This window comes from Bubalus bubalis, chromosome 3, assembly GCF_019923935.1.
Source record: "Bubalus bubalis isolate 160015118507 breed Murrah chromosome 3, NDDB_SH_1, whole genome shotgun sequence".
NCBI classification, from domain to species: Eukaryota; Metazoa; Chordata; class Mammalia; order Artiodactyla; family Bovidae; genus Bubalus; species Bubalus bubalis.
Genome location: NC_059159.1, coordinates 140,599,030 through 140,626,301, shown reverse-complemented (window position 1 = coordinate 140,626,301; position 27,272 = coordinate 140,599,030). Strand labels below are relative to the sequence as shown.

The following is a 27,272-nucleotide window of genomic DNA, read 5'->3' as shown; positions in this document are numbered from 1 at the left end:
GAAACCAAAGAGGTCATCTGTAAATGAAGGTAGTTCCCAACAGAGAGAAGTTTGGGAATCACAGATTTATAATGTTTTAATAAAGCAAATAAACTTTATTTCAGAACACAAAAGATCTTCAAACTACACTTAATATCTTGAGCATTCTTGTTGAGCTGGTGTCAGCAGGTAAGTTTTTGTTTCCTTTGGTCTATATCTATTTGTAAATAATGATCAAAAATATACAAGTATCATGTATACTTTGGAATTTTCTGATTCTCATACAGAGGCTGTTCTGAGTATTGGAATTTGGAAGCCAAAATGTCATACTCTTTGTTGTTGCTTTGTATTTGATATCTTCCAGTGTCCCTCAAACCCATGTGGTTTACAGCCTTGAACGTGAATTTTGCATCAGTGTTTATTTACTGTCTGTGCTACTTTTTAATTAATATAAATAAAGTAAAATTTTATTTTGATCTTATTTGTTTGCTTTCTAAAGTCATCACTTTTACTTGAATGGTAACAAGGTGCGATATCTAATATATTATGGAAGAATTTGTGGTTTGAACAGATTTCTTTCAAAAAACTTTTTAGGTGGAGGTCGAAGAGCGAGTTTCTTGGTCTCCAAAGGTGGTTCACAAATATTATTACAGTTACTTATGAATGCCAGCAAAGAATCACCCCTGAATGAGGAGTTAATGGTGCAGATTCATTCCATTCTTGCAAAGATTGGACCAAAAGGTAAGGGTTTCACTTGCATGACTATTAAGTGGAACTACTTTTGTTACGTTGGCTCTGTGTGCCTTGAAACTGGTAAACTTTAAAATCTAAAATTTTACTGCTTATTCTTAGCCTTAGTTAGGAATGCTTTTTATAGTCAACTAGTGACCTGCACGAATTGAGGATCCTAAATTCCCACATATTTCTATTGCATGTGATGGAAAAAGGAAGACAAAAATGTGTCAGAATCAGAAATGTGTCTTGGTGTGTGTGTGTTTCTGGCATGTATATGTTATAAAGGATACACATAACATGGATATTGTTGAGGCTAGAAGGAGGGAGTGTGCGTGGGAATGCTTTGAGGAGCATAGGTATAAGACATGTTTTCTTTTCATTGTTGGTCAGTCGTTAAGTCATGTCCGACTCTTTGTGACCCCATGAATTGCAGCGTGCCAGGCTTCCCTGTCCTTCACTACCTCCCTGAGTTTGCTCAAACTCATGTCCATTGAGTCAGTGATGGACATGAGTTTGGTTGGTCATCACTATGACCAACCAATAGTGATAGTCATGTCTCAATGCTTAAAAAGCTTACAAGTTAGTTAAGATCAAAAGAGATATAAAAAATTGTAAGACTGATTTATTACAATAGTAAGACATACAAAATATTGAAAACTACAAATTGAGAAAACGTAGGCTATAAAACAAATGAGGAAGCTGATTTAGATTACGTTAAAAGAGAAAAGCATTCTTTGACTAGAACCTAAGCTCAGTGTAGAGTTGTCTGTCTGTACAGAGATTGAAACTCTTGAGTAGTGATTTTTTAATGGTTCTGCCATTGCCTTGTGGCTTTAAACTTTAAAGTATTTGGCTAAAGTGCTTTTTCGAAAAAGTGTCTAAAAATGTGTATGCAGTTTGTATACTTATGTGTATTTCATGCATATCTTTTTGTATTGTATGACTATTTAAATAATACTGTTAAAAATCATTGTCTTAAGGTATCCCTGAGATGACTTTAATTTTTCAGATATCTTAGGGACCTTAAGACTTAAGCATATATTCAGTTTATTTAAGAAACATGTTAACTCTTTCTTATATTTTTAAACTCTGATATTTGAGATTTAAGGGCTGCTTTCTGAAATTTTTGTTGAAAATGAAAAGTAAAATGAGAAAACCTTTTTGTATTGGTGAATATTGTTATATCATGCTTCCTCCTGTATTTAAAACCAGGTTATCTTTCCTGTGCTTTTCAGTAAAGCATAAAGCTTTCATTATGTTTCTTGTGCTTAAATTAAGATATTGTTTAATTTATATTTTTATTTCTTTAATGTCCCTTGTAAGTTGTAGCTTTTTTAATATTTTCCTCTCTACTTCTAAATTTTTGCTGTTTCCTTTATTTTTGCTGTTGTCCTAGTTTTACATTTTTATATTATTGAATTATATTTGAATTTCTTGGGTGATTTTATAACTTTTTTACTTTTCCCTTATGGGCTGAGAATAATTTTCCCTTAAGAATATTAGGTTTTTTGATTTACATTTTCTGTTGATGAAATAACTTTGCTTGCTAGTCTTGCTTACTTTCTTTGTTAAAAATCCTAACATTCTCAAATTCTTGTTGTTCAGATTTTTTTTTTACTATTTTAATCTCTTCCTAATAATAAAAATCAAGAACTTTCTTTTCTTCTTTTTCTTTGTTAAGAATTAGCTCCCTCTAGAAATTTATTTGATAATATTTTTTAGATTATTTTCTAATAAGCTGTTCATTTTTTCTTTTTTTTTTTTTTTTAATTTTATTTTATTTTTAAACTTTACATAAGGGCTTCCGCAGTGGCTCAGCAATAACAAATCTGCCTGCAATGCAGGGGCCATAGAATACTCAAATTCAATCCCTGGATCAGGAAGATCCCCTGGAGGAGGGCATGGCAACCCAGTCCAGTATTCTAATGCCTGGAGAATCCCATTGGCAGGGAGTCTGGCGGGTTACAGTCCATAGGGTTGCAAAGAGTCACTACTAAAGTGACTTAGTATGCACGCATGCATATTCTAAGTCTGAAAACAGTACAGTTAATATTAAGTAAATAATGTTGGTAATGTATATTTAGATTCTTTCCAATTTCTTTAACCATGTGATGGCACTCCTTTGACTGTGTTAAGCTGGAGAGACTTTACTGTGTAGGGTAAATCAGTTAAGTTATTCCTTTCAATAATAGTTTAAGTGTTGGGCCACTCCAGCCTCTGTTGCCGAGCCCTGTCATCCTGCCTGCCCCTTACTCTTTCTTTCAAGCCATGTTTTAAAAGTGTAAGAAGTATTAAAATATATAAGAAAATGATTACAGTTTTAGTTATTTCAGGTCAACTTTATATTAATAGTTGATAATATGCATTCATAGTATTAATTTTAGGAATTCCATTGTTTTATGACATTTTAATTTTATTCAAAAGTTACATAGGAATAAATTATGTTTGTTCATTTATTTTTAAACAGACAAAAAATTTGGAGTGAAAGCTAGAATTAATGGAGCTCTAAATATAACTCTGAATTTGGTCAAACAGAATTTGCAGAATCATCGCTTGGTTTTGCCTTGTCTTCAGCTTTTACGAGTATATTCTGCCAACTGTAAGTATTTCAGAGCAGCTTTTAGTTAGCTCGATGTTGCCACATTAACACAAAATGAAAATTTTAAAGTACTTTAACTCCATAAATCTCTAAAAGTTGTGGACAAGGAATGAGAATATTTAATATGGCTCTTTGTAATTCTAACCACTCCCTCAAAGGTGATGTATGTAAGAAGGTGAGTTGACAAAGTCTTAAGAATTCTCGTTAATTCCCCCCATTTGTAAAGGTATGTAGTGAGGCTGATGAGTAGGCAGCCTGTGGAAAAGATGTTGAAGAATAACCGAGTATTGACAACTGGAAAAACTGCTGTGCCTATTTGGATTATTACAGATGAGAGGAAAATTGAGAAGGAAGGAATGCAGTGGCATAGACATCTGGAGCTAATTATCTTTAGCAATCTATAGGGAAGTAGCAGAACCAAAAATAACAGCACAGGAGCCTCTGAGGAAGCTGTAGAGAGCAGTGATCAGAGAGATTGCCTCAGATGAAGTGTCTCCCAACATAAATACACACACACCCCCACGCCCACACCCACTCTCTCAGATGAAGTGTCTCACAACACACACACATACACACTCACATGGAGAGATAGCCTCAGATAAAGTGTCTCGCAACATAAACACACACATACACCCATGCCCACACCCACCCTCCCAGATGAAGTGTCTCACAACACACACACACACACACACACACACACACACACATACACACACATACTCTTTCTCTCTCTCACTCTCTGTCTCTCACTAATATAATATTAGGTCCCAACCCCTGAAGTATGGATTTTCTATTTCCTGACTATGGATATGAGATTGGAATGTTAACAAGATGCTTGACATTGAGATTGTAGAGTACATTTTATTATAAAAACATCATTGCAAAGTAATGATAATCTCAGTGGTAGGTTTGTGTGTATGTGTGTGTATTTATCTGTTATCAGTATCTATACTTTGAAAGTATATCTAAAGGTGTGCTCACAGAAAAATAGTTTTGAACACTTAAATAATTAACACTTATGTAATTAAAAAGAGCATAAGGAAATTAATGAATTCTATTTATAAAGAAATTAGGAACAGAGCAATAAACATAAGGAAAGTAGAGAATGAAATAGAAAAAATACATTATAAAATTAAAAAAAATTCATTAAAAAATAAAACAATTGGATTAAAAATAGATGAACCACTGAATTCCCTAATTAAGGAAAAAGAAAGACAAAACAGACTAGAATTAGAAGTGATAATGGAGCGATAAGCAGATACAGAGGAAATTAAAATTGTTATACAAAACTTTAGGAACTACATTTTTAGGGCATTTTATTTCATTAAGCACCAGGAGGCTAGCAAATGGTGTATCTATAATTTTTAAATAATATTTCTTCCAAGACTGAAAATGTTAGGCCCAGTTTTCTGGTTAGGTAATTGTTTGCATGTTCTGTCTAAAGTTGTGACCTGTTTTTGCCTACTGCAGTCGCTTTAATTAAGGTCCTCATTACTTCTCACCTAGGCCACAGCCGTCTTTCCTGTAGTGCTGTTAGATCTGACTTGCATCTAAAATCTGACCTGCAGATCTGATTTGTTGTTGCTTTTGGGCAATTCCCTATATTTGAAAGAATTAACAACTTCTAGGAACTTTCATAATTTATTTACTTCTTTTCCCACTTCATCTTCCCATTGGCATGCCTTTAAAGTATCAACTAAGGCGGACTTTACGAGAGACTTAGAGTTCACATTTACTAAACAGTTTGTATATGTTTTTCAGCCGTGTGCCACATGTATAAACATTTCTATCCACTGAGGTTTTTAAATCACTTTACATCTTTTTTTCCCCTTCCCAGCTGTGAATTCTGTATCTTTAGGGAAAAATGGAGTTGTGGAACTGATGTTTAAAATCATCGGACCATTTAGTAAGAAGAATTCCAATCTTATGAAGTGAGTAAATGTTTTAAGTGTAAATAAAAGTATACCCTTTGTTATTTTGGGCCTTATCATCTTAATCTGTACAGTGAGATGATTGAGTTCAATTGTATCTAGGGTCCTTTCTTAGTTCTTAAATAGTGATTTAATTATGATAAAGATTTTCTTTAGTATAAAGTTTAATCTTCAAAAATATATCAGAATTAGAAAACTGAATTTATACTGTTATAGAAATTTAGACTTTGAATATTCCTAGATACTATAATAGGAAAAAAGACCTGTACAGAGTATTACTCATTCAGAAACATTTATTGAATGCCTACTATATTCCCTACACAATTTTATAATCTTTTAATGACCGTTTCCTTCATTCTCACAATTATCTGGATATATTTTAAATTTATATATTTCTTTTTTGTCAAATAATGTCATTCTTTTTCTTATTTGAGATATGTATATATGTATGTATGTCTCAAAATATATATTACATATATGTATATTTATGTTTGTGTGTATATATGTACATATATATATACATACGCCCACAAATATATATATATATAGATAGATACATTTGTTTGTGTGTCTTTCAACCTCAGAACTTGAAAGCATTTTCAGTTATTTCATTATATTGAGTGCTTTCTTAAGCCATATTAATCATCATTCTTTTAAAAAAATTATTTTGGAATTTTTCAAACAAATATAGCATTTACATTGTATTAAACTAATTATCTTGAATTATTTATATTAATTACTTATTATATTCCACAATTATTAACATTCTGCCATTTTTGTTTCATTTGTTCCCCCTCCATACTTTTATTTATGTTTCCTAAAGTATTTTTAAGCAAATCCCAGATGTTATTTACATATATATGAATTTCTGTAAGCAAGTACCAAGTATTTTCTCATTTTCCCCCTAAATACTTCTTTATGTAACTCAGCTAAATAAGGGCCTAAAAATAACCATAATACTATAATTGTACTCAACAAATTTATTGATTGCTTAACACAATCAAAAATTCTGTGTGTATACTCTTCTCTAGTTATCTCAAAATGCCCTTTTACAATTGGTTTGTTTAAAACAAAGTACACACATTCAGTTCAGTTCAGTTCAGTCACTCAGTCGTTTCCGACTCTTTGCGACCCCTTGAATTGCAGCACGCCAGGCCTCCCTGTCCATCACCAACTCCTGGAGTTCACTCAAACTCACATCCATCGAGTCAGTGATGCCATCCAGCCATATCATCCTCTGTCGTCCCCTTCTCCTCCTGCCCCTAATCCCTCCCAGCATCAGAGTCTTTTTCCAGTGAGTCAACTCTTCGCATGAGGTGGCCAAAGTACTGGAGTTTCAGCTTTAGCATCATTCCTCCCAAAGAACACCCAGGGCTGATCTCCTTTCGAATGGACTGGTTGGATCTCCTTGCAGTCCAAGGGACTCTCAAGAGTCTTCTCCAACACCACACAGTTCAAAAGCATCAATTCTTCAGCACTCAGCTTTCTTCACAGTCCAACTCTCACATCCATACATGACCATTGGAAAAACCATAGCCTTGACTAGACGGACCTTTGCTGACAAAGTAATGTCTCTGCTTTTCAATATGCTGTCTAGGTTGGTCATAACTTTTCTTCCAAGGAGTAAGCATCTTTTAATTTCTTGGCTGCAGTCACCATCTGCAGTGATTTTGGAGCCCCAAAAAATAAAGTCTGACACTGTTTCCACTATTTCCCCATCTATTTCCCATGAAGTGATGGGACCAGATGCCATGATCTTTGTTTTCTGAATGTTGAGCTTTAAGCCAGCTTTTTCACTCTCCTCTTTCACTTTCATCAAGAGGCTTTTTAGTTCCTCTTCACTTTCTGCCATAAGGGTGGTGTCATCTGCATATCTGAGGTTATTGATATTTCTCCTGGCAGTCTTGATTCCAGCTTGTGTTTCTTCCAGCCCAGCATTTCTCATGATGTACTCTGTATAGAAGTTAAATAAGCAGGGTGACAATATACAGGCTTGACATACTCCTTTTCCTATTTGGAATCAGTCTGTTGTTCCATGTCCAGTTCTAACTGTTGCTTCCTGACCTGCATACAGATTTCTCAAGAGGCAGGTCAGGCGGTCTGGTATTCCCATCTCTTGAAGAGTTTTCCACAGTTTATTATTCCTCATTATATTTAGGGACTTTCCAAATCTACACACAAATAGAATAATGAACCCTGATATACCCATCAGTCAATTTCAACAATTGTCAACATTCTTCAATTTAAATTTCATCTTTCCCTTCTTTGTCTCCCTCCTGAAGTGAAGTGAAGTCGCTCAGTCATGTCCGACTCTTTGCGACTCCATGGACTGTAGCCTACTAGGCTCCTCTGTCCATGGGATTTTCCAGACAGTAGTCCTGGAGTGGGTTGCCATTTCCTTCTCCAGGGGATCTTCCCAACCCAGGCATCGAACCCGGGTCTACTGCATTGTAGACAAACGCTTTTACCATCTGAACCACCAGGGAAGTCCTCAGGAAGTCTCAGGAAAAATACAGGAAGTCTCCCTCCTATCAGTATTTTAAAGCAAATATCAGCCATGAGATTTATTCTGTTAATTCTTAAGTATTATTGCTATCAGATAGTTTTTTCTTTTAGTGTTACCAAAGTATCATTTCTTTGTTCAACAATATTAATAATTCTTTAAGATCATGTAATATCTTCTGAACGTCTAAGAAATGTCTTTTTTTCTTTCTTTCTTTTTTTTTACAGTTGTCTTGCTCAAATCAGGATTGAAATAAGAGCTCTTCTACATTCTGTTTGATTGATAAGTCTTGTAATCTTTTGCAGTCAGTAACTATTCCCTGTCCCTCTGTTTTTTGTTTCTGATTTATTTGGTGAAGGACCTGGGTGACATTTTACAGAATGTTGCAGCATAGATTAAGATAACTATATCCTGGGTTCTTTTAACTTGTAGGTATAATTTCAAATTTTTTGTAGACTGATGGAGCTTGAGGCTTGATTAGTTTTTTTTTTTTTAATTATCAAAATATTTCATAGGTGGTGCTGGGTCTCTGTTTTGCATTACTTAAAATTGTCGAGTTGAAGTGGTCCATCTTCTTTCACCTAATCACTTAGCAATATTTCATGACATTGCTTAGATCCATTATTTCTTAAAAATGTGCTAAATAATGAGTTTTCTAATTTTCTCATTCTTTTTACTTCTATTAGTTGTGAATCTTTTATAAGGAAAAACTTGTCTGCATCAACTATTCATAGGCTAAATTTTACAATGAATTAGATTCAGAACATACTCAGTCTTTTCACCCTTTCTTAATAAAGGTCAAATATTTAGCTTGTTCCCTTCTTGAAAATGGGTGCTTACTTGCACATATAATTATTTATTAAGTATTTGGTGGGATGGTGGCAAATTTACTTATATAAGGATTATACAGTCTTAGAGCATCTGTTGAAATGTGACAAGGTAAAAGAAAATGATTATATCACAATTAGTAAGACCAACTTCCAGAATAGGTGTAGTGAATGGATTCTGGAAGCAGGCAGAAACTGGATTTACATGTTAGCTCTGTCACTCACTGGCTTCATGATATGAAGTTACCTAACTTTTAAAAAAAGTATTTATAGCTGTGCTGTATCTTCATTGCTGCACAAACTACTCTCTAGTTGTGGTGTGTGGGCTTCTCACTGTGGTGGCTTCTCCTGTTGCAGAACATGGGCTCTGGTGCACATGGGTTTCAGTAGTAGTGACATGTGGGCACAGGAATTGCAGCTCCAGGGCTCTAGAGCACAGGCTTAATTGTTGTGGCACATGGGGTTAGTTCTGCAGCATGTGAGATCTTCCCAGACCAGGGATTGAACCCATGTCTCCTGCAGTGGCAGGCAGATTCTTCACCACTGAAGCCCCAGTTACCTAACTTTTTATGTCCAGTTTTCTATTTGTAAAATAGTAGTATTGGCGCCTACATCATAAGATTGTTTTGAGGGTTTAGATGATTCGTGTAATTAGCACAGTGCCTATATTAATGCAGTGTAATTAGTTTAGGTAAGCAGTGTAATGTGGATGAATGAATCCTAGTTAATATCAAAAATATATTCTTTATCTTTAAAATTTTTATGCCTTTCCTCTTTTTGATATTTAAAGTACTTCATAATTAATTTTTATCTAATGACTATGATCTACTTAAGATCTAAATTAACCTATTATAACCCATTACCAAATCTAATATAAAATGTTCCTAGGAGGTAAGAACATTTTACAAGTATCTTTATAATATACAACATGATATATTTCTAAAACCGTGTAGAAATCAGTGGGTCTAAACTTGTGAGAAAGGAATGTCATTATCTAAATTATCCCTTCATTCTTTTCTCTGTGTTTTAAAAAGAACACCTGTTTTTAACTTTACTTTAAAAAGGATAAACATTCATTGATCAGACATCTGTATCATGATTCCTTTATTATTTTGAATAATCATAGGGTCTCCCCCCATAATTAAACAATCTCAACATCTAGAGCATTTATGTGTCACAGTTCTTCCTGTCCTTAAATAGTACCCCGCATTTAGTTGAGGAAGATTAAGGATTATTATTTATGTTTGAAGAGTGATGCTTTCCTTTCAGACTTCCTTTCCTTTCCAATTTTAGGTTTTAGATTTAAACATTATTAATTTACAAGGAAGCAACTCTGAATTTATTGTAACTCTGTCATTTTGAGTTTCCTTATAGGTTTGGAGGGGCATCCCTTGTTGTGCTAATGGTAAGGAGCCTGCCTGCCAGTGCAGGAGATGTAGGTTTGATCTCTGTGTTGGGAAGATCCCCTGGAAGAGGGCATGCAACCCACTCCAGTATTCTTGCCTGGAGAATCCCCATGGACAGAGGAGCCTGTCAGGCTACAGTCCATAGGGTTGCAAAGAGTCACACATGACTGAGCAAATTAGCACACATAGGTTTGAAGGTAATTGCAAGGATTGACCTCCCAACTTAAATAACTTTATGAGTACCTGGGGCTTAAGCTTTTCCTTCTTCATTGCTCTTAAATGAATAAGCCGTAAACTGTTTTTAAAGCCATTGTTAGCTGTGTTATTCTGTGTAGGACTTATGAAGATTGGAAAAATATATGAGGAAGTATAAAATATTGGTGCTGAGAAATTCTAATTAAAAAATGTGCATTTCAATAAATATTTTTCTGTAACTTTTTGGTGACTATATTATAAATTCACACAGACTTATAAGTGACATAGAATTTCAGAAATTCCTCTGTGCTGAAGTTTTTAAAAATATCTTTAAAATAACATCTTGGTGAGACTATCTAGATGACTTTACACCAAACTTCATAATTTCTTTTAATCTAGTGGAGCTATGGAACAGGCATGATGGGAAGAAGGAATTAGGTGTATATCCCAGTTTTGCCAGTGTGAAGAATAAGCATCAAGAAAAAAACATATAGCATAAGGCTTAGAAAATGTCAGAGCACTTTTGTTTGGTTCACATGTGTTGTACATAACTGCTAGCAGGGAGAAAGATGTTTCTGAAAGTGCTCTTAAGATTCTTAAAATTTTAAATTAGAGAAATGCAAATCAAAACTATAATGACATATCACCTCACACCAGTCAGAATGACCATCATCAAAGAATCTACAAATAGTAATCGCTGGAGGGGGTGTGGGGAAAAGGGAACACTCCTGAGCTGTTGGTGGGAATGTAAACTGATAACAGCCATAATGGAGAAGAGTATGGAGACTCTTTAAAAAACTAGGAATAAATCTATTAATACCATATGACCCAGAAACCCTACTACTAGGCATATACCCTGAGAAAACCAGATTCTAAGAGACACATGTACCCCAGTATTCATTGCAGCACTGTTTACAGTAGCAGGACATGGAAGCAGCCTAGATATACATTAAGAGATGAATGCATAAAGAAGATGGAGTACATACATACAGTGCAATATTACTCAGCCATAAAAAGGGACAAATTTGAGTCAGTGGTAGTGAGCTGGATGAACCTAGAGCCTATTAAGTAAAAAGTGAAGTAAGTCAGAAAAAAATGAATATTGCATATTAATTCATGTATATGGAATCTAGAAAAATGGTACTGATGGACATATTTGTTGGGAAGGAATGGAGACAGAGATGTGGAGAACTTGTGGACACAGCAGGGGAAGGAGAGGGTGGGATGAATTGAACAAGCAGCATTGCACTGACATATATACACCATTATGTGTAAAATAGATAGCAAGTGGGAAGTTATTATATGATGCAAGAGCCCAGGCTGATGCTCTGTGATGACCTAGAAGGTGGGATGCGGGGAGGAGAGGGTGGCTCTAGAAGAGTGTTGGCTTCTCGATTTTGTCTTGTTTAGGAAAATCTATCCTACACAACTATTATGAGATTTTTCTTTAGTATTTTTTCTAATATTAGAAATTTATTGTCTCTGGAGGCTGAAGTTCAGAATCAACTTGTCAACAGGGCCAGTGTTCCCTTTGTTGCCTGTAGGGGAGAACCCCTCTTTGTCCCTAGCTTTTGATGGTTTGCTGGGAGTCTTTAGTGTTTCCTTGGCTTGTAGCTGCAACATTTCAGCATCTGACTCTGTCTTCATATGGTGTTCTCTCCTTGTGTGTCTGTCTTCGAATAGTCTTCGCTCTTTTTACTAGAGCATCAGTCTTGATGGATTAAGAGCAGTCTATTCTAGCATGACTTCATCTTAATTTTATCTGCAAAGTTCTTGTTTCCAGATGAAGCCACATTCTGAGGTGCTAGGGGTTAGGACTTCAACATATCTTTGCGGAGGAGACTGACATTTCTGATTTCATAATTTTCTTTCTCAGCAACCATTTTAGTCATTTTCATCTCACTTAGTTTTTATGTGACCCTAGGCATATTATATTCTGAAATATTTAGTGTCTTTATTCATAAAATGTGCCAATTCTAGAGACTAGGATTAAAAAAAAAGTTAAACTATAAAGCACGTGCAACTAAAAAACATGTACAAGGCATGTAGAACAATTTTTGGCACTTGTCAGGTCTTACTGAATGAAGTCTTCCTTTCCATTTTTTCCCCCTAAATTGCCATTTTACTTAGAAGGCCCATTTAGTTCTGTATTTAATTTTGACCAATTTAAAAGTCATCCTTATTCTGATAGTTTACAGTCTTAAGTGCATATTACTGTGTAATTAATTACAAGGTTATGCAAAGTTTCTTACTGATGAATCAGTGCTCTGAAAATTGTTTTAATTTTATACTTTTCATTTACTTTTAACATGCCATTACCAAAACTGCACATTGTTTTGAGGAATTTAGTCACCTGAATTTATATTTTTTAGGGCATATACTTTTGCTTTTATTTTCCAAATGTTATCATAAATAAAGTTTTATATGGTTGCTTTATTTGTGTCAGTAAACCAAAGTGTAATTGTTAACGGCTTGCTCTAGAGGGTAACAATAATGAGCATTTATCATAAATGAGCATTTTTGTGCCTAGTCCTAGATTATTGTTTCAGGTTTTACTGTGAACCAGTATCCATCTTAAAACTGTATCCATCCTAAATCTTCTAAGTCATTTTAAAAGTTATCATCTGATCATGCTGTGTGTACCACTAATGGGTGTGCAGCTTTATTAATTTTATTCCCTTGTTTTCAGTTTTGTTTTCTTGAGTAGATATTTTTGGTTTTAATTTCTTACTTTTCCATAGATGTGTACATTTTATTACATTATCGAGATTGTAAAATAATCTAAGAGTTAATTTTATTTTCTAATTTTATAACCATGAAGAACCTGCTACTGTGGGTATCTAGTAGGCATTCAACAACTCCTTAATGATGAGTGAAATGCTTAAATTTGACAGTATACATATTTATATGCAAATTAATTATCCTCATTGAAATCTTACTAAGAGGTACTGTGGTATGTAGTCTTATATTTTTAAAGTTCCTGAAAGTAAGTGCCATTTCTTCAGTAACTCATTTCTAAAATAGCATTTGAATTACAGGTTTTCCACAGTGATGTTATATGTATTTTTAAAGGTGCTGAATGGCATTGATTTCACTGTGTGTAACTGCATATTTATGTTCACGGAAAATCTAAGTGCTCTAATAGGCAGTAAGAATTTTTGAGATATGAATTAAGTCATTGTTCTCTTTGGTGCTATATGGCTGAAAAATGTTAAGGGCTCATACATCCTCTCTCTAATCTCCTTGTTCCAAAATATTTTACATTTGTTACCACAGTAAATGTTAGGATTATTGCTTGATAGAACTAACATACTTTGAAGTCAGATAGCTATGAATATCTATAGAATTTTGTAGTTACAACCTCTGTTAAAACTTGTTTTTGTTTTAATTTTTTTTGTGACTCTGAGTCTGATTGTTAATAGTATTCCATTGTGAACTCTGGCCCAATCAGAATAGTATTCCTTTGTGAACTCGGGCCCAGTCAGATACAGGCACAATGATTCCATTCATCTAACCTCTGATATGAAGACTTAAACATTGTTAATTTTCTTCTTTTTCTTTTCTTAAACATTTTCTGGTGCTTCATTGTTGATATTTCCTCATAATCAATTTTAACCTGAAGGAAATTAGGCATACAGAGAGGCACCAAATGTAACTGAGTATCCCAGGAATGACATTTGGAGTAGATACTGATTACTTATCTGAAAAGATTGTGTGACTTTACTATTGTAGATTAATTTTACTAGTTTTGTTGTTGTTTGTGTTTTTTTCATGTTGACAGGGTTGCTTTAGACACTCTTGCTGCATTGCTAAAATCAAGTAAGTTTTTAAATACTAGAAATACTAGATACTGTTTTTCTGAGTATTTTAACTGCTATTTTAAAGAAACTGGAAATGTAGATTTAGTTAACGGTTATAAAGCTTGTTCATAATAATTTAACGTCAAAGTTGATTTTATCTTTTAGAGCAGTTGATTGATGTATAACTAATGTCATTTACGTTTATTGAGCTCTAACTTGTTTATCAGTATATTTATATAATTTCTTCAAGTATATTGACTTCCTTTCTCTAAATTACTTATATAAACATAAAGCCTTGTTAGTAGGGGAAAGTAACATGTAAATATAATATAGTATCATTTTGAAAAAATGACCATAACATGGCCTTGAGAACATTTACTATGAAGAATATCTTTGACAACTACTATCTCTATAAAATGTATGATTTTCAATTGGAACCTCCTTATTAGAAATTTTATTTCTACCATAAATTCAGATTTGTAACATTAAAAGTGGCTTAATGTAAATTTAGAGTTTATTGAATGCATTTAGAAATTAAAGCATTGTTTTTTTAATCTTTGAAATTGAAGTGTTGGAGGAAATGTGTCATACGTTGCTTTTGGAGAGTAACTATCTACATTATGTGGATCTGTCTCTCCATGATACCCAGTATCTATATTTTAAATATTAATTTTCTTAGCACTCCCATTCTCACTTGTTGATTAAATTAACATTGTATTTAACCATGATAACATTCAATCCTAAATATCTATGTTGATGGCTTTTGATGTTATTTTTCCCCAAAACTGTCTATCAAGGGTGAGACCAGCTTGCCCTTAAGTTTGAATTATGAGAAGAATAGTAACAAATGATTATTTGATTGAAAATCTAATATTTGATAATGATTTGTTAAATTAAAAAATAACCTTAGGTATTAGTATTATAGCTGCTATATTCAGTTGACAGTTTTGTCCTTTAAATGTGTAGTATTCAATTAGATTAGCTGTATAGCTTTGTTTTCATGTAGATTAGCTGTATAGCTTTGTTTTCATATATGATCTGATAAACTGTAGACCAAGATTAGAATACTTGGATTAATTTCAGAGATATCTATAGCCTTGCTTTGATGTGTCCACCCTGCCTTTGTTGTTCAAGGTGTTTAAACATTAATTTTTAAATTAATATAGGTGTATATTTTTGACTTAGAGTAGATTAAAATAGCCATTAAGCTAACTTTTTATTAAAGCTTATTACTAATTTGTAGAATCACTAATGACAAAGTCACTAATTCTAAGTCAGGAAAAACTAAAACATAAGTTTCAAGGGTTTATAGAAATCAGTAACCTAAAATGACTGAAATGCTGATATCTTCAGTTTTAAATAATAATCTTTCTTTTACTCCCTCCCTTTTTCTCCTTCAGAGGAGGATGGTAGGCACACATATCTGGTAAAAACGTAACTGACAAGTAGAATGACTCTGGATTGCAGACAGCTGTGTACTAAGGGTCACTCACTGTGTGTTATGGACAGGTTTCTTATTTAATCTTCAATGAAAAATTTAAATATTTCTCATAAATACCATTTAGGCTTTTGGGAATTCCACTGGAAACACAGTTTGTGATAGGAGTTTCAGTAATTGTAATGTCTTTTAAGAGAATCATTCTTTTAAGACATTATGATAGTAATATCTTTTAAGTATTGTTGGTGATACTAAAAAGCTAGTAAGCTAAAGGCTTATATATTCCAACTAGTGTAAACAAAAATTATATATATATATATATATTTGTTTAAAAGACATGAAATCTTATTAGTTAGAACTATTTGAACTTTTTATAGATCGCCACCCAGCACCACATGGGTGCTCCAATGATAAGAGTGCAAGAAAATGTGCAATACCAACTCACCTGAGGTTGTTTAGTTAGAAATACCAGTCTCTTCCTCATCTATATTTACCTACAAAATGCCAGGCTCATGGCATGAACATTAAGATAATGCAGCAGTAAGGCTGTGCTGCTTTTAGTTGCCCGCAATACTAGTTTTAAATGTGCTAATACACACCTAAAACATAGGTAAAGACACTGAGATCAACAAACTTCTTAATGCCGTCTTAGACATTATGTTCTGATATTAGAGAGCTGGGAGAAACTCATGGGGTAGGAGGGGTGCTTTCTTACGTGAAAGGTCTTTAGTACCTCTATCGTATGTTTGGAAGAGCTACTTTGCTTTGCCTGATAGCCACACCTTAGCAAACTAGCTCTTCTAGACACAAAATAAATAGAGTGTTCTTACATACAAAGTTAATTTCACACAAATATTGTAATGAAAGTTGCAATAATGATAGTGGCTTTTAAGAAAATCAGAGTCACAACTAGTAAGTTAAAGGCTTATATATTCCTTTTGGTGTAATCAAAGTTACTATATTAATAGGTTTTAAAATATATGAAAGTTTCATTAGTATTAACATTTGGAAAGATACAACCTTAATTGTATTAAAGATATTTTGATATTTATTTACCTCAAAACAATAGGCAGATTTCTGGAAAATTATACTTTGTTATCTGGAACTTGTCATATTTATTTTGTTAGCTAAAAATATTTAAATATGTGGTTGCCATAGTTTTTCTTGGAAAAAAGGAATTATAAGAATTCATTACAATATTATGGTTATGTTTTCAATTTGACTTTACCGATGTCTTTTATTATTTTAAAAATATTCTTTTTCAATTTTCTTTTGTTAAAGAAACTAATGCCAGGAGAGCTGTAGACAGAGGATATGTCCAAGTCCTTTTAACAATTTATGTAGATTGGCACCGCCATGATAATCGGCATAGAAACATGCTCATTCGAAAAGGAATTTTACAGAGTTTAAAAAGTGTTACGAACATCAAGTTGGGAAGAAAAGCATTTATTGATGCCAATGGGATGAAAATTCTTTATAACACTTCACAAGTAAGTTTTTAATTTTCTTCCTGTTATTATGATTATCTATTAATGATAGGATTTGGTTCTTAAGAAAACTTACTATTTCTAAAAGTACAATATGAAAAATATATTAAAAAAATTTGAAAACCAAAAGGCACAATCATTTCTCACATGTGACCTTAGACTAAGTTCGAGAAAGTACTTAGTGTCTGTCTCTGCAAGATGAGATTTTTTTCCCCCCGTAGGTAGAAGGAAGATGTATAAATCTTTTCCTTGGGCAGGAATGGATTCTATATAGCCATGTTTTCTAAGGCGTGCCGTTATCTATATTCGGTTTTGTATGTTCCTTTCATAAATATTCATTAATCCTTTATGACTGGTAAGGGAGGTATGTTATTTGTGAGTGTTCTCTGTGTCTTTGTTCTGGAGAGAATATTTTTAAATAATGAAGGTACACAAGTGAAACTTGGAGTTAGGGATTCTGGTTCTGCCAGCCATTGTACACATAAACCTTCTCAACAGTATTCTAGCATCTGTAGAAGGCTCTCGATGATGGGGAGTGGGGATGTTGCAAAGTAACCCTTTTATTTTTACAAGACTCTAGTTATTAGAGTGAAATCTGTCTTCTTGAAAATTCCAGCCAACATCTTGATTGTGCCCTCTTGGTCTTACACACGACAACTAATCTTTTTGTGGGAGTAGTTAAGATATGTGAATACACATTTTATGTTAACTCAGCTTTTTCTATTGTAGATCAATAGACAATATTCCTAAAATAGACAATATATGATGAGAGATTGGGTGATGGTTTGTGCCACTTCACATTTCTGAGTGTTAGTTTCTCAGCTATTGACAGGTCAGATGTGAAGATTTCTGTTGAAAATTGCACAGGTTATCAAAGTGCCATTTAAAGCCATCTAAGTGTCAATTGTCAATAATAACAGTGTTAAATGAAATACTTTCAAATGTCCTATTCAAGAGCCCTTCTTAAGATTAGATAACAGGATAGTAAATTAAATTCTTAAAACTTAAAATTGTGATATTCAGGCTATTCTTTTCTAAGTCGAACAGCTAATTTATTAGAGGTGCTATTGCATGATAACTGATAGAATTCTGAGAAAGGCTCAGCTAAATGCACATTCCTTTTTTTTTTTTTGCAGTATATATGTTTACATATTATTATTTTTTTTATTTTATTTTATTTTTTAAACTTTACATAATTGTATTAGTTTTGGCAAATATCAAAATGAATCCGCCACAGGTATACATGTGTTCCCCATCCTGAACCCTCCTCCCTCCCCATTCCATCCCTCTTGGGGCTGGTGCACTGCACATTCCTTTTTATTTCTTACATCTTTCTTTATGAATTTTTCTTCTTTTTTTCTTTTCCATTAAATTTTTATTTTATGCCCTAGGCTTGCTAAAATGCTCCATAAGTCACTCATAGGTATTAGTGCTTTGGTGAGTTCTGGAACCAAACATGGTACTGATTTCTGCTAAGTTAGGATGTGTGAGGAAAATTGCTGCCAAATTTACCATATGAGGTTCTTACAAAGAGATATTTCAGATTAGTCAAAGCTACTTTATAATTATGTTAAAAATATTAGGTTTTGGGATATGTGCCTTTTGAAAATTATTAACACATTATTTTCTGAAGTAGTATAAACTTGTTTCACTTATTCACCAAAGGCACATTATCTCTTTTTTTTTTTTTTTTTCCTTTTCTTATAAAACAGGAATGTTTGGCAGTAAGGACCCTTGATCCTCTTGTCAACACCTCCAGTCTGATAATGAGGAAATGCTTTCCTAAAAATCGCCTGCCACTCCCAACGATTAAAAGTTCTTTCCGTTTCCAGTTACCTGTTATTCCTGTGACTGGACCTGTGGCCCAGCTCTACAGTTTACCTCCTGAAGGTAGGACCACATGCTTCTTGCTGGCTTCCGGTGGTTGTTGGAACTGTGCGACTTTATCTATTTTTGCTTTTGTTCATCTCCCTAGCAAAAGAAGGCTTTATTGAACATGATATGCTTTCAGATTACTTTTTAGTTAATAAATATTTCTTCAAATATAAGAAATTACAGTTGAGTGATTAAGGGAAAGAATGTGGGATGTGCTACATATGTGTAACTGTGAATTGTGAAGAACTGTCAGCACGATGTAGAAACAGTATTTGATAGCTTATATAAATTTTCAAAATATAAGAATGTATAAACATTCTTATAAATGTTTAGGTAATTATATTTGAGCTTACATTTGTAGCTTTTTAATGAACTTCATTTTTAAAAGTTAAAATGCCTAATCACTAAACCAGTTACAGTTTTATGTTCAACAAAACTTGCACCATTACTTCAGTTCAGTTCAGTTCAGTCGCTCAGTTGTGTTTTGTGATTCCATGAACCACAGCACGCCAGGCCTCCCTGTCCATCACCAACTCCCGGAGTTTACCCAAACTCATGTCCATTGATCGGTGATGCCATCTAACCATCTCATCCTCTGTTGTCCCCTTCTCTTCCTGCCTTCAATCTTTCCCAACATCAGGCTCTTTTCAAATGAGTCAGTTCTTCACATCAGGTGGCCAAAATATTGGAGTTTCAGCTTCAACATCAGTCCTTCCAATGTATACCCAGGACTGATTTCCTTTAGAATGGACTGGTTGGATCTCCTTGCAGTCCTCCAACACCACAGTTCAAAAGCATCAGTTCTTCTGCACTCAGCTTTCTTTACCTGATAGAAAATACAAGATTATCGTAAATTGCATCTTTGTCATTTTGGTACAGTACTGTGTACATAGCAAAGGAAGTAAGAGTTTACATATCTTAATGTGAGGACAAAAAAGCAGAATTTTTTTGATAGGAGCTAGTAAATTAAAAAGAGAAAGTAATCTAGGCTATTAAGATTTCTAAAGTATTTCTTCGTTAGTTGATCACTTTATTTTTTTTTTTGTTTTAAACTATTAACTTTATTAAATTTAATAACAGAGAAAAAGAAATAAAATACAATATAAGGATTCTTGAAATTTAGAAAATATTCTTGTTGCATAAGATGTTAATTCCTAAAATAGCTAAGATTTAAAAGTTATTAAGAATGGAAATTTTTATATTTTGAAAACATATAGTTATATTTCAGATTCTAGGACTATGCTTTAAAAAATAAGCAAATTAGCATCTTCATAATTCCTATCACTTCCCTTTTCTCACATTTTATTTTTACTAATAATATTTGTATATCATTATCAATGTTATGAGCAATATATTTAAAACTATAACCCATACAATGGTGTAGTCTTGGTTATACATTTACATCAACTCAATACTCCCTACCAGTCCATGTTATCTAGATAGTTGATCACTTTAAAAAAAAGATCTTTTATTTATAATTAAGAGCAATTCTTTGAAGCAAGTGATTTAAGAGAATTTTTAAGTAAATTTAATTAGTTTTTTATCATTGATATATTGCAGAGTATAGTCTTATGATTTCATTTGTAAAGTAGTTATTAAAATAGTTTAGTCTACACAGACTATCAAAATGGATTATTTACAAACTTCCTTTAAAAGGTGTAAGTCTAAGACTAGGTCTGGGACTTGATTAAAGATAGCTAAGTGAAAGTAGTGATCTAATTCCATTCCATTCTTATTCCATTTAAAATTACCAACAGACTTTATAAATAGAGGGGAAAAAAACTGTACTGAATCTGAAAACTAGATAAAAGGAGCATTCTCATGAAATAAACAGGATGTGCAACAAACATGGTGGAGAAAAGAATAGATTAAAGAAGAGTGTCAGCTCTAATTTACTCTTCTATGAAATGCAGTTTCTCTGGCTTTGGATTGAGGGTCAGACTGATGTATCACTGAACTAGAGATGATTACTTATATCAACTAACAAGCCTTCAGGAAGAAGATGTGAGAAAAGGATTCTAATGACACTTGCATAGACATATGGAAAACACAATTTTTCTCCTCTTTATCACTTTCTCACATACCAGGCTTCATTACATTTATCAGTGTTCATTATTTTTTATCTTCCTCAGGTAGACTGTAAATTCTGTGAAGATAAAACTGTTGTTTTTTCCTTCATTTTATCCTCAGCATCCATTAGATTGCATGAGACACAATGAATGTGCATTTAACATTTTTTAGTGAATGAATTCGGAGAAGGCAATGGCACCCCACTCCAGTACTCTTGCCTGGAAAATCCCATGGACGGCGGAGCCTGGTAGGCTGCAGTCCATGGGGTCGCTAAGAGTCGGACATGACTGAGCGACTTCGCTTTCACTTTTTACTTTCATGCATTGGAGAAGGAAATGGCAACCCACTCCAGTGTTCTTGCCTGGAGAATCCCAGGGACGGGGGAGCCTGGTGGGCTTCCGTCTATGGGGTCGCACAGAGTCGGACATGACTGAAGCGACTTAGCAGTAGCAGCAGCAGTGAATGAATTGAACTGGCCACAAGACTTATCCTCTTAAACATTTAATGCCAAAAGATAGTGAAGCAGCCTCCTTGGAGATTTGAAGGAAAAGAATTCTTACTCAAGATTTCTGAACCCTTATTAGTTGCCACTCATATGTAAAGGTGACATATTCTTAGATACGCAAGGGTACAGAAGCATATTGCCCAGGTCCCCTTTCAAGTATATAGGAGCATATTGCCAAGGTCCCCTTCCTGAAGTAATTACATGAAATATTACTCCAGCCAGGCTAGTGATGAATTAAGAAATCAGGCGTGCAGAAGACATGGTAGTAGAGTAATTGTATTTAACATTACAAATTGTTAAATTATGTAATACTAAATAGTTGTTCTACTGTTATTTAGAAATATATTATATATTAACTAATTTTTGATGAAAGATAATATATGGCTGTCACAAACTGGGTCTTTTAATAATTTATATTCATATATTTATCAATATTATAATATTGCTATGTTTATAAAATGGTAATTATAGAAATAGTGGCCCAAATATGTGTTTTAAAATGTAAAAGTAACATCTAGAACAGAGATCTATAGGCTAGAATCTACTGAACCATAGGAATCCATGGTTCTTAGTCTCTAGACTAAGTCCAGTTCTGGACTAAGTTCCTAGTTGAGAGACTAAGAACCCTTTGAAATTCTATATAAAATTATGTGTATGTTTTTCTTGGAAAAAATTCTTGAAGTGCTGCTATAGAAAAGCAGGAAAACTTCAAAGATGTACAAAACCCTGAGAATGCTGAATACAAAGCCAGAACAAGCAAATCAGTTTCAGTAATAAGATATCTAAATGAATAAAATACTCCCAGTGAAAAAAGAGACTCTCTGGGTTAAAAACAAAATCTAAGTAGCCGATATTTCCTGGAAACTCTTGAAATAGTAAGGTTGAACTCTTAAACAGATTGGCAACTGTATATCTGTTATTCCCAGCTCAAAACAGGTGAGGAAGACATTACTACCCTACAATATATACATACAAAACAAAATGTTTAAAACAAGATAGCAAAGACGATTTTATGCAAAGTAGATAGTAACATGTTCCAAATACTAAAACAAAGATAGATAAAGCTATAATTATTTAAATAATAAGGATAAATTGATAGAAACACAGCATTAGTGAGGGATTTTAATGTCTTAAGTTCTTGGTAAGTTATATAGAGGAGAGCCAGTCAATGTAAGTGGATGCTAAAGATACCTCCTGTTAATATATTTGAAAATATATTTGAAATGGACAAATTTTATGGAAATATAAATAACTAAAATTGACTTGGGCTTCCCTGATAGCTCAGTTGGTAAAGAATCCGCCTGCAATGCAGGAGACCCTGGTTTGATTCCTGGGTCGGGAAGATCCTCTGGAGAAGGGATAGGCTACCCACTCCAGTGTTCTTGGGCTTCCCTTATGGCTCAGCTGATAAAGAATCTGCCTGTAATGTGGGAGACCTGGTTTCGATTTCTGGGTTGGGAATATCCTCTGGAGAAGGGAAAGGCTACCACTCCAGTATTCTGGCCTGGAGAATTCCATTGACTGTGTAGTCTATGCGGTTGCAAAGAGTTGGACACTACTGAGCGACTTTCACTCAAAATTGACTTACATAGTAGAAAACCTGCAACTGAGTATGCAATCAACTTGTCTTCAGTGAAGACATCAAACAGTAGGTTATTTCTCTCAACCTTCAAGAAATTTTCCTATACTTGATTTTCCAGAGCATGGGAAATAAAGAGAAGTTTAGAAACTAGTATGATGCTGAAATCAAAACCTGAAACAATTTACAGATCATTGTCACTAATGAAGATAAATATAAAAATTTAAAATATTAGCAAATTGAATTGAGCAGCATTTTCAGATATAAGACACTTTGACAATATAAGGATTATTTTAGAAAGTAAGTTTATTGTAATATCAAGACTTTAATGAAAATTTATCAATATATCAAAGAAAGAAAAACAGTGATTATCTTAATAAATGCCATGAAAGGGGTTGATAAAAATTATTATTAGTTCCAGATTAAATTTCTTAATGAATCAAGGAATATTTTCCAAGCTGGCTGTGTATTATCTAACTCAGATCAGTAACCAACATCACAAATAGTTATGAAGTGTTAGAGGAAGCCTCTCTCAACCTTTATTAGTTAACATTGTTTTGAAAGCTCTAGTGAGATCAGTAAGACAGGGAAAGGAAAGATACTAATCATTAAAAGAGTGAGATAAAGTTATATCAGTGTCTGTGGAGGATGTTGCTGTTTATGTAGAAAATCAAAGCAAATCAATTATAAAATGTATCTTAGACCAAATAAAAGTTCAGTGAAGTACTATTTACAAGATAAGTGAACAAAATTCACTAGCTTTCCTTTGGGTGCATGTGTGTGTTTATTTGTATATGAATTTGATATACATATGCACATGATAACCATTAGAAAACACAAAGGGAAAGATCACATTTTTAAGAGCAATAGGACCAACAAAATAAATCCTATTGGAATATACATTCCAAAACCTTATGGAAAGTGCTGACTCATACTTTTTAATTATTTTATCATACATAAATATATAATTTATATAAATTATATATATAATTTATCTAACTGGTTTCCTGTTGATAGCCATTTTAGTTTTTTCCCCCTGTATCTTTGTCTTTGCTATAAATGAGTCAAGAATATTTTGAAAATTAACAAGGATGATTTATATTCCCTGCTTTTAGTTGTGAGATTAAGTTATTAATGTAATAATTGATTTTTAGTGCTGATGGTATAAAAATAGATCATTGGAATAGAAAATAAGATCTTAGATACTCTAAGCTATATGGCATTTCACATCTGGAGTATGAAACCAAAGGAAAATACCTATAAAGGAAGATATTTGACAGGTTTGATTAAAAATTAAAAACATATTTTCTCTCTGATGCTGAACTGCATTTTCCCTTCTTCCTATCCAAGGCGTGTCTTTCTTGTTTGCAGTAGGCTTTTCTGAATTCAGTTCCTTCTTTTTTCCTAACAATTCTTTTTCCAAATATCATTTCCTCTGTTTATCTAGGACTAACTGCTGTTAATACATTGACATAAATAGACTCTGTTACTATATGCAATATAAATAGTTTTTTCAGTCTTATTTCCAAAAGAATTTAGAGCAATTTGGTAACTGTATTAGTTGGGATAGACTGAGCTGCTGTTACCCAGTATAGTACTCTCGTCACTTGAGCAACAGTAGTAATAACGGACATTTTTATAGCATATACTCTTTGCCTGGCACATTACATGTATTAACTCCTTTAACTCTCCCAACAACACTATGCATGGGTATCTCCATTTTATGGATGAGGATAATGAAAGTGAAAGTGTTAGTCTTAGACAAAAATAACTTATGTAACTTGTTCAAGGTCATGTCATTAGTAAATGGAGGAGTCAGGATTTGAATTAGGTATTCTGTCTCCAGAGCCCATTTGCTATATTGCCATGAAATAGATTTTTTTTTTCCTCTCACATATCCATTCAGAAGATAGGCCTGTCAGGTGATCCTGGACAGTAGGTATCTGTCCACCATGTCATCAAAGGAAAAAGATTCTGTTTTCATCATCTCCTATGGTGTTTTCCTTATGTGCATGTGGAAAATGGTAATGAAAGAAGATGGAGGGCAGTTTCCTTTTTAAAGAATGTGACCTGGAGTTTGTATTGACAACTTTGCCTCACATACTGTTGGCCAAAATTTAATCATATGACTGTAACTACTGTGAAGGGGGCTGGAATCTATAAGCTCTAGCTAAAACTCAGAGGTTCAGGTACTAAATTGAAAGAGAGAACAGATAGTTGGAGAGTGGAAAGGAGTTTATAATCTTCACTGTAATAAGTCACATTGGAAATAGAAGTAAAAAAGAGTCTAAAGAAGGTTACATCAGCAAGATGGAGGGGTAGAAGGTTCCAGTGCTCATCTTCCCTGCAAATACAGCAAAAACAATAAGTAGCAAATGAGAATATGATGTAAATATTAGGTAGCTCTGGATTTGAATGAACAAGCATCAGAAACCCCGTAGAGCACAAAACCCAAGAATGGCCACACAGAAAAGTACAGGGAGCATTTTATTTCTATCACTTGATCTCCCAGTCCAGGGCAGTTTGGCATCAGGAAGGTTCTCCTCAGTAGAGTTTTTCCCATGGAGAGCAGAAGAACCCCAGTGAGCCTTACCACTGTGTATCTCTTATGTCCCTTACACTGGCAGGTGGCTTCTTTACCACTAGCACCATCAGTAACTGAACTTAAAGAAATGGAGATCTGGGAGTTATCTGAAAAAGAATTCAAAATGATTAAGGAAGCTCAGATAATTCAAGAGAAGACAGATAAACAGTTCAGTGAACTTAGGAAAACTATACATGAACAAAATGAGCATTTCAGTGAAGAGAAAGAAATCATAAAAAGAACAAAACAAATTCTGGACCTGAAGAATACACTGAATAATGCAGTAGAGAACTTCAGTATCAGGCTTAGTCAAGCAGAGGAAAGAATCTGTGAACTTGTAGACAAATCTCATGATATTATACAGGCAAAGGAGAAAAAAGAAATTAGAAAAAAAAAGAGTGAAGAAGGCCTATGTGAATAATGGAACACCATTAAATGAAACAACTTCTACGTAATGGGAGTCTCAGAAGAAGAAGAAGAAAGAGAAAGGGAGAGAAAACTTACTCTAAAAAATAATAGCTGCAAACTTACCAAATCTGGTGAAGGTATGGCTATCTAGGTGCATAAGCTCAAACATTCCCAAATAGATTCACCCCCTAAGAGATCTTCCCTAAGACATTATCATCAAGCTCTTAAAGATCAAAGACAGAGGGAGGATTTTCAAAGCAGTTAGAGAAAAAATTAGAGATGCCTTCTAGGTAACAAGGTACATGTGTGCCAAGTTGCTTTAGACTCTCTGCGACATGGACTGTAGGCTTCCAGGCTTCTCTAAGGGATTTTCCAGGCAAGAATACTAGAGTGAGTTGCTGTGCCCTCCCCCACAAGGTCTTTCTGACGTAGGGCTTGAACCCACTCTTACGTCTCCTGCATTGGCAGGTGGGTTCTTTACTGCTAGCACCACCAGGTAACAAGGTACCTAGCTACAAGGTAATCCTGGTAAGCCTACTAGCAAATTTTTCAAGCCGAAGCTTGGCGTGCCAGGAGAGAGTAGGATGGTATATTCAAATTGCTTGAAGAAAAACAACTGTCAATAAAAAATACTTCACCCGTCAAATTTCCTTCAGAAATGAAAGATGTATAAAGACTTCAGGAAAATAACAAAAGCTGAATGCCCACTCTGACCATTTTATTTAGCAAAGTACCAGATATTCTAGCTATAGCCATTAGGGAAAAAAGAAAGAAAAGACATTTAATTCAGAAAGGAAGAAATGAAATCATCTCTGTTTGCAGTGACATGATCTTATAAGTAGAAAACTTGTAACATCTCTACCAAAAAACTGTTAGAACTAATAGATGAATTCAATAAAGTTATAGGATACAAAATCAATATACAAATCGTCATTGCATTCCTATGCACTAATAATGAACTATCTGAAAGAGAAATTAAGAAAGCAACCCCATTTACAGTAGCATCAAGACAGTAAAGCTCTTAAAAATAAGTTTTACCAAGGAATTGAAGACCTGTGTGCTGATTAATAAAATGTTGTTGAAAGTCGTTGAAGTAGACACACACACAAATTGAAAGATATCCTGTGTTCTTGACTTGGAAGAATTAATATAAAAATGTTCATGCTGACCAAAGTTATCTTCATAATGAGTATAATCGCTATCAAAATTTCAGTGGCATTTTTCACAGAAATATAAATACTATCCGAAAATTTATATGAAACCATAAAAGACCCAAATAGCCAAAGCAGTCTTGAGAAAGGAGGACAAAGTTGGAGGCATCACACTTCCTGATTTCAGTCTATTATGAGCT

The 27,272-nt window shown here is 33.8% G+C and overlaps 1 protein-coding gene across 6 annotated transcripts in view; it reads left to right on the top strand.

The window, feature by feature from the left end:
- AGTPBP1 (ATP/GTP binding carboxypeptidase 1) overlaps nucleotides 1-27,272 on the top strand; it is a 194,384-nt gene that overhangs the window by 57,140 nt on the left and 109,972 nt on the right. For all 6 annotated transcript variants that reach the window (XM_025281964.2, XM_025281965.2, XM_025281962.2 and 3 more), the window contains 7 exons: nucleotides 105-168; nucleotides 574-720; nucleotides 3,182-3,313; nucleotides 5,151-5,244; nucleotides 13,957-13,994; nucleotides 16,695-16,903; nucleotides 18,613-18,790. In XM_025281964.2, coding sequence (XP_025137749.1) covers nucleotides 105-168; nucleotides 574-720; nucleotides 3,182-3,313; nucleotides 5,151-5,244; nucleotides 13,957-13,994; nucleotides 16,695-16,903; nucleotides 18,613-18,790 — 862 coding nt within the window. The remainder of the gene's footprint in view (nucleotides 1-104; nucleotides 169-573; nucleotides 721-3,181; nucleotides 3,314-5,150; nucleotides 5,245-13,956; nucleotides 13,995-16,694; nucleotides 16,904-18,612; nucleotides 18,791-27,272) is intronic.